Below are 8,504 nucleotides of genomic sequence, written 5' to 3'. Positions count from 1 at the left end.
GATATATTACCTGCCAAGATAAAATATCACCCTCGCCTAACGGCTCAGGTGATATAAAATCTTAGCAGGTAATATATCCACATATATCACTCCAAAACCAAAATAACATATAATATGTATATAATTACTTTGATCGATTAACAAGGAAATGTTTAACATATATGAAAAATAAGTTAAAAAAACATACCTAAAACTGGTAAAAATGTAACATAAATTCTGAAATATCTCAAAAGCTCCATTGTACATATTTACTTCCCGTTTTATAAAATAATATAAATCATGTGGGTAACTTTTTACAACCCGTTGATTCTCAAAGGTTTCGTCATGGTCTCATGCTCACACAGTATTATACATTTAGTTAAAATTGTGTCATCGTTGCTTTATATAGCTTACAATGAAAACTTAGAATGAAATAAACTGAGATTTTTAAAAGTTTATATAAATCATTGATAAACGGAAAAAACCTTACTAAAATAGCAGAATATTTTTTTGTAAACTTAATTTGGGAAGAAGTTGTCAGACTTAAGTCTAAGTGGGTCCACTACTTAAGGTGACTTTGTCTTATTACCGAAAGGGCCTTGCTTGACAGAGGGCCTAATGCTTTTCTTGCACTTTGAACTTGTTGCGCTTCAGTTTTTGCTGCGTTTTGGACTTGTTGTGCTTCACGAATTGCTGCACTTCTGGACTTGCTCTGACGTTCGACAGATCTCACCCAGACAATAACGAAAGGTCATTTTGTTGTTTTCCCCCCGATCTTCTACTAACGAACATCAGGTTTTTTTTATTTCACTCAATATATTATGCCAAGGCACGAACCTGATAGAAAACAATTGACGTGCAGTAACAATAAACTCGACGTCGCAGTAAAATAAAACAAAAGTGTGTATCTTATATGATTACGCACTTAATTACTTATACCTTGCGTTTAAATAGACTATCAAAATAAAATATAGTGCAAATAAAAGTTGTTGCTGAATATCCTAAAACTGTTATAAGAATAAAGCTCATCAGATTCGTGCTACTGAAACAAGAATACAATAAAACGATAAAAAAATATGAAATATGAAAAGCAAATCAATCTTGATAATAGTTCTATATCACGTATTAATCTTAGCTGTCTTAACTTTTTTTTCATTCGGAAACTTATTTTACTGTTTATCAATGAACACATTAGTAAAATCATAGGCACTTAAAATTGAATTCACATAAATTTCAAAGTTCATTGTAGCATAAACTATACTATATAAATGCAATGGAAACACGTTTTACATTTTATACTTTTACAGAAAATTCCACAGCAGGCGCTTTTATGTCATATGAAAAGAATGCAACTTTTGCAATGTATGATAAGTATATTATTTTGTTTAGATATGTCATCATACTTACTTTTTATGGCAAATGAATAGTTCTAACAATTGAGGTGTTTGTTTAAATATTTGCATCTAAAATCAATGATTATAAACATTCGTACAGGAAAATAAGAAAAAACAAACTTACGTAAGTCATATGAAATAAACGATTAACAGCATGGCCCCGATATTATTTTTTTAATCACGCGGTATGGGGTTAAGCTTACCTCTCAAATATATATACAATATCATTATTCAATAATACAACAATTTTGAATTGATTTATCAAAGAAACCAAATAACAATATTAATTATTTAAAAAAGACTTTACTTCAGACGACGAAATGATTAAACATTGCTCCCATATAATAAAGTTTTTGGTTAAATAAAGAAATTTAAAAGAAACACAATAATCATACAAAGAATGATACCTAAGGTTGACCAATAAACAAAAGAGAATATACTCCAACGCACATATTCAACTCTCGCTTTGTATTCAAGTAAAATTATATTGATGGTATAATTAATAAAACATCTCCACAGGTACCTTTTAAATATCATTGTTAATGCACGTAGGTATTTATATCCATAATTCGTTGACTTCAAAACACTTGCCACTCACAGCTGTGGGTAGTATCCCGACAGGGATTTTGGACTCTTTCATGTGAGGAAGCTAACCAGCTAGCTTACGGAACGTTAGTGGGTGGTCTTCTCAGGTGCCCACTCGTGCCTGAAATAATGCACGGACGGATAACCGAGGTCTTCCTCCACCAATATAGCTGTAACGTCGCCATATGACCTCTACCGTGTCGGTGTGACGTAAAGCCCAGTCAAACAAACAAACAAATATCCATCAAATATACACAACAAGAGTCACTGTTATCTGAACATTTCTTTAAAAAGAAAGGGGACAACATACAGTTATTTATAACGGTAGGGACTGAACGTCTTAAAAACATTTTAAAAATAATGACAATAAACAAATTACATGATTACATATCTGAAGTTTTCGATCTAAATTTGACTGCATAGTATACAATTTTTTGTGCCAGCTGTTTAACCACCACACAGTTCTATATTAATATATGACTCATCAAATCATTAAGTTAATAGAAACAAACATTTTGATGCTGAAATGCATAACCATATATAAAAGTTGAAGAAGTAGGACTAAGAAACACGCCTTGTAATTACAAATGAAATTCCAATACTTTATTTCTTTCATAAAACTCATATATGAACCTTGTCTGTTACAGAACTCTATACCGATTACAGGTAAGTTTACAAACTTCCACGGTCGATAAACTTTTACGATCAAGGCAGTAAAAAGTTTTACACGCAAAAATATGATTGCGTTGTCGTTGTCAAATTCATATGACTGAAAATCAATTAAACGGAATAAATGCTACTTATGTCGTTTAATACGAACAAAAAAAAATATGTGTTCATTATTTCTGGCCAATGTCAGAGGAATCTATTTGCGTTACAACTTTTTGAAAAGCATATGAGAGATTTCAAAGTAACCAGATTTACAAGTTGTGATCCGTTCTTTGCCTTCAACTGTTCTGTGAATGTAATAGAATGTTTTCCATGATGGGACATTGGTATTTATATGTTTTGATAGATATATTCACCCAAAATTATTTCCTGTCATTGATCTGGATAACTAACAGTTCCTTATAATTGCAATTTCCCTATGTAAAGCAGATTACCATATTCATAGTCATACGTTGCTTATATAAACTTTTACCATGAAGGTAGAGATAAAGGCATACTCAGTATAATTATTGGAATTACCGTCAAAGAGGGTCAGCACCTTTACCAACACCTGCTGTTGTGAGCATAAATAAAAAGATGAAAGAATTAAATTTATTGAGTATGTTTATGAAAGTGCAACAAATTCAGACCCTCCTTTAATGTAAAATATGAGTAGAATAGGCTAAGAACATGTAAAGTTTTTCAGATTTTTTTTATTTTTTATATTTGTTGCACAATAGCAACTAAAGTGCTATAAGATTGTTTGACAAAACATGCAGGAACCTATTTGAAAAGTCAAATATAAAACAATATCATAATTCTGTTATATCTTCAAAAAATTAGAATGAGCCAAAAACCATATAACCATTTGCATTCGAGATTACTAATGTCCTAAAAATTATGGAGGCTGATTTCTTCTATTTCGTGTCTTCGTGTCGTCGTCCCTCAAAACTCGAAGGCGAAGACACGAAAACAGGAAAATATGTTAACTAATTATGTCTTAGCCATCGACTTTTGAGTGCGCCGACACAAAAACAAGATATATTTTAAGCGAAATAAAAATCGTGTAGGCGGATAGAAATCTTTGTATCGGCGCCCTATATTTGTCGTGTTTCGTGTCTTCGCCTCAAAATGCGAAAGTCGAAGACACGATAATTGGCCAATTTATCGAGTCTTCGTGTTTTTGCATCTAAAAAGTCGAAGGCGAAGGCACAAAATGGCAGAAATCAATGACCATATAGAATAGGCATAAGAATGACATAACTCATAGTTCTATAGTTGTTGAATTTATAAATCTCAAAGTGATACATCTAGATAATATCATTAAATAATGTGTTCATGATGTTAACTTTCATTATGCTTTAAGTCAGCAGGAGTCATCTCAAAATGTATCCATATTATCAGTTTACATCGGCATAAGTGTGGGGTATTTTTGATCCATGATCCATATCTTCATATTCTATTGGGCTGAAAGACAGACATATAAGTGAATTCATTGATTTACATAATGTAATTATATTGAATTAAATTACATTAAAGTGCACTTAATAATACGTTATACCTTAAGATGCCGGTGAAAGTTTTAGTAGCCTTGTTGCACCATTCTTTTACTCATAGGACATCTTTTTTTCTGAATAAAATGAATCTAGATAATCAATTTGTGTGTATTTAAACCTTTAATCTTAAATGACGCATTCACATTTTATAAGCAGTATGGTGCAGTCCTAAATTTTTATTTTGGCTTTTACCTTTCGAGTACATTATCATGTTTGAAAGACTTTTTAAACACTTTGTTCCTCTAAATTCTAATTACCTTATTGGTGATTCACTGGAACTCACTGAAACAATATATCAAATATATCAATATTACACAATATGTTTGCGGCATAAAACTGTTTATATCAAATGTGTCAATTAACAAAAATGTGACGAAAATTACTTCTGATCTCAGTGCAGTCTCAGCATACTTTTATCAATTTTATATTAGCATGTAAATAGAGAAATAAATTACTTTATTTGTCTTACATTATGGTCAATCAATCCATTGTTTCTGTTCAAATGCTTTGCAAGTATGTACGAGGGCCTTCCGTAGAAATACAATCAACATTGCTATATTTTTAATAATTATACAGACATGCATATTCTTAATATTTATATCAAAATTGCTTCTGTTCACAAGATATAGTTCAGATAAAAGTTGTTTTAATGTAAATATTTACGGAACATGTTTCAATTGGGCTTCTTTCAAAGTAAACCTATTTACACTGTCAAGTTGTCTATTGTAATAGTCATGGATTTTTTAAAACATGACAGTTGTAGTTTTTATGCGATAAAATAGTTGCCTTGATATATGCCTTGTCTGATATATTCAGTGTAAAAAGAAATGCAATACCATTTAGCGAGTCGTAGGTCATTCTTCCCTCCGTATTCGTTCTGTTTTGAAGCTGTTCATACGTATTCCTATAAGCATTTAATAAAAATTATAGTCAGTATATCAAATTGAATATATAAAATTGATAGTTCCTGGCATTATACGCACTAAATATAGATTGCTTTTAATTGACAGCGCTTAAATGTAACTTTGAATGAATATCGTAATTATTAAATAATTGTAGACATAATTTATTTTGGAGCTGTCACATTAGTTCCTACTTTGAGATATATTTTTTAAAATTTACTCAGAAACGAACGAATCATTATTTTTTATGCATTTATGTTTATAAAATGTTTCATCGTTTACCTTGTACATTCATACGAAACCAAAATAGACGTTTGAATATGTTTACAATTAATATACTGCCACTGTCAATATAAAAGCTAACTTTAACTTTGTCAAATACAAAATGTACAGGGGTTAAGAAAAGTCTTGAATTTCTTAATTATAAAGAATAACTTACGCTGGCAGGGCCACATCACTTATCTCTGTTTCTTGAAACTCAATTTGTTGAGGCTGATAATTCGTCCTGTCTCCTATATTTTATTTACATACATAAAAAATAAACTTTTATACACCTGATGAATGTAGTTGTATTCACAGTATAAAGTTTTGAAGACAAGCGACTTTTGAAGAGCAATTTGAAATTTTCATTTTGGCGAATGAGACATTCGTCATAGATTAATACGATTTATACATATTTCACTTAGTTTCGAAAATATGAATCCTTGCTCAAACAAAATCAATTATTTACTACAAAATATCAACAAAGTTTTTTCGCTGTTTAAAACAAGGGAAATGTCAGTCATATAGCACAATAAATCTAACGGACTACCTGTTCTTTTAAAACGTTGATAAAACTTTGTTAAAACCACTCCTAAAAGAATCCCAACAACTAGTGCGGAAACAACAGCCCCCACTAAAGCAGCCGTTGAAACGCCAGTACCTGCAATGAAAGGATTCTCATCTTAAAGATGAACGTAAACATTTTTTCTATGCAACCTTATTTCACCTTTCAAAGCCAGACGTTTGAGCCAAATGTTTTGTTGATATCATTGCTTCTAGAATCAAACGCTGTTAAAGGTTGCTAATACTTGCTTAACAAGTTGTATTAAATATTTGAAGTCATTACTTAAAGACGTTATTGGTGACAATAGCTTGAAAATCCCGATAAATATTCATAGAATAATTCATTAACATAACATAAAGTTAAATAGTGTAAAGAAATAGTAATTCAAAATCAGTACTACATCTAATTTCCTGTAAGTCTAGTATTATTTGTGTTTCACAACATCTTATTTTATATTTCTAAAACAAAAGAAACCCATAACTTTGTATTTAACATCGGTTGATACCAATACATCCTCAACTGTCAACCCGACGTTTGTACACATTCAAACACACAGAAACATAATATATGAACTAAAATTTTACCAATTTTAGAACTTGTGTTTTCATTGTCTTGCTTAGCTGTAATGAAAACAAACGAAGCGTAAAAACAATTAACATGCAGAAAAAAGGTCTAAAATGTTTCAACAAATAGGTTTGTGTGTACTGCTTTCCGAGTAATCATCAAAGATTTTAACAAGAGCGGCATTATGATCCTGCATCATTAAAACTATGTTAATATTGAAAAAAAAATGTTTTCTAGAGGTATTCTTTTTTTTAGGTATTCTTTTTCATTGAAATATCATTTGTTAGTTGACAAAAGTACTTCCAATCAATGTCTATGTTAATCGATTTATTTTTTAAAAGAAATTTGTTAAGGAAAATATTGTCCGTCGGTCGGTCCTAAATAGCGCCCTGAATCAATAAAGAGTTTTACATCCAAAAATCTTAAATTCGTGTAAGAAACAATCCATTTATTTTTGGGAAATGTTTCTACGTCCCACAAGGTTTTTGACATTATTGGGACTGTTCAACTAAATCATGGATACCAATATTAAACTGTCTTTAATATCTAAATTATATCAACTGAAAAGAATAAAGAATAATATATGTAGTAAAAATAATGACCCTTTCCTTTTTAAATTTGTTATTTGAGTACAACGTAGAAACGAATCAGATAATGACACCTATATTTCAATTTGATATTCAACTCCATTTAAACTTATACACATAAATAGCTATACTATTTAGATCTAATATAGATCACTTACTGACATAAGTGTAGAATCTCGGATTGTTTTCAGATGTGTAAGAGTTTCCATATGGATCTCCACTAACTCTAACGAAACATTCGAATGCCAAATTGTTATTCCTGTAAGCATCGACTGTTGTCACGTTGTATCTGAATGAAGCAACTCTAGTTTATCCACAATGTTTGTCACTGGTTGCTGTGCCATCATCAAAAGTACCTTGTGGCTGTTGATAGTCAATAAATTCATCGCTAGGTGAAGTTTCAGAAGTTCTATGCCAGCGAATAATGGTTGCTGAAAAGCTTCCTATATTAGCAGTACATGTCAGTTCCAACTCATCTCCTACGTCAGTTGTGGCCATGTTTGTTGGTGACATTCCTTCCACTATAAAACCATTCTTCCGTGTTATTAAAGATGTCACTTGTGGCTTTACTGGAATATTTACCAAAATCTATCATCCAACATAAATGTTAATTTTAAAACATTAGAGAACTAGAGAATCAAATAAACTCATACTTATTATCAATATATTATTATTATACATTAAAAGATGATTAGATCTATATATAAAGCCGTACTTATTCCAAATTTGTGTACGCGCTGCATTATGAAAGATGACACGAAATTGATATATCAAATGTTGATGTCTGTGTTATGCCTTTACAGATACTTGTTACAATACGTGTGTTTAATATAATCATTGCTTACGACACTTCAAACAAGTAAAAAATTGCTGGGAAATGCAGCAATGTGATTGTCACGGCGAAAAAAAGAAAAAATACAAAACAAACAGTTAAGTATAATGTTAAGGTATCTCCAAATAGCATTGAGTTTAATTGTCAGGTTAACTTGTTAAGAAGGTTTTTAAGTATTGTAATGTAACTTGTTACAAGAGCCATGCATATGTAGTAGAGCAGAATAATTTATCATTCTTGTGTACTGCATACCTCTTGAGTGAGATCTATCCACATATGAAGTTTCATGTTGATATCTCAAAGGCTTTTGTAGTTATGCTCTGGACGAAATTAAGTATGAAAGTAACAAAGGGCAATACCTGAAAAATAATGCACGGTAGGTGTGTGCCGCACTCCTCCTCAATGAGATTTATCCACCTATGAAGTTTCACGTTAATACCTCTAACACTGTTTGAGATAAGCTCCGGACAAAAAGTTTGAAAAATAACAAAGGGCAATAACTCAAAAATTATAAAGGGTATCATTCTTGCGCACAACATTCCTCCTCAATAAGATCAATCCACCTATGAAGTTTCATGTTGACATCTCAAAGCGATGCGATGCTCCACTCAGGTGAAATAAGTATGAAAAA

At 31.1% G+C, this 8,504-nt stretch overlaps 1 protein-coding gene across 1 annotated transcript; it reads right to left on the bottom strand.

Annotated features, from left to right (window-relative positions):
- Positions 1–3,881: 3,881 nt before the first annotated feature.
- Positions 3,882–7,554, bottom strand: LOC132725166 (uncharacterized). Its single transcript, XM_060710252.1, has 6 exons — positions 7,398–7,554; positions 5,876–6,007; positions 5,504–5,576; positions 4,999–5,066; positions 4,420–4,444; positions 3,882–4,073 (listed from the first exon to the last, which is right to left on the bottom strand). Exons 1-6 carry the CDS (start codon positions 7,552–7,554, stop codon positions 4,007–4,009), a joined length of 522 nt encoding a protein of 173 aa, XP_060566235.1. The 3' UTR covers positions 3,882–4,006.
- Positions 7,555–8,504: the final 950 nt, after the last annotated feature.

Source organism: Ruditapes philippinarum, unplaced genomic scaffold (assembly GCF_026571515.1).
Source record: "Ruditapes philippinarum isolate M1 unplaced genomic scaffold, ASM2657151v2 ctg6027_1_1_1_1, whole genome shotgun sequence".
Taxonomy (NCBI): domain Eukaryota; kingdom Metazoa; phylum Mollusca; class Bivalvia; order Venerida; family Veneridae; genus Ruditapes; species Ruditapes philippinarum.
Note: the sequence above shows the minus strand (reverse complement) of the source record. Positions and strands in the feature narration are given on the sequence as shown.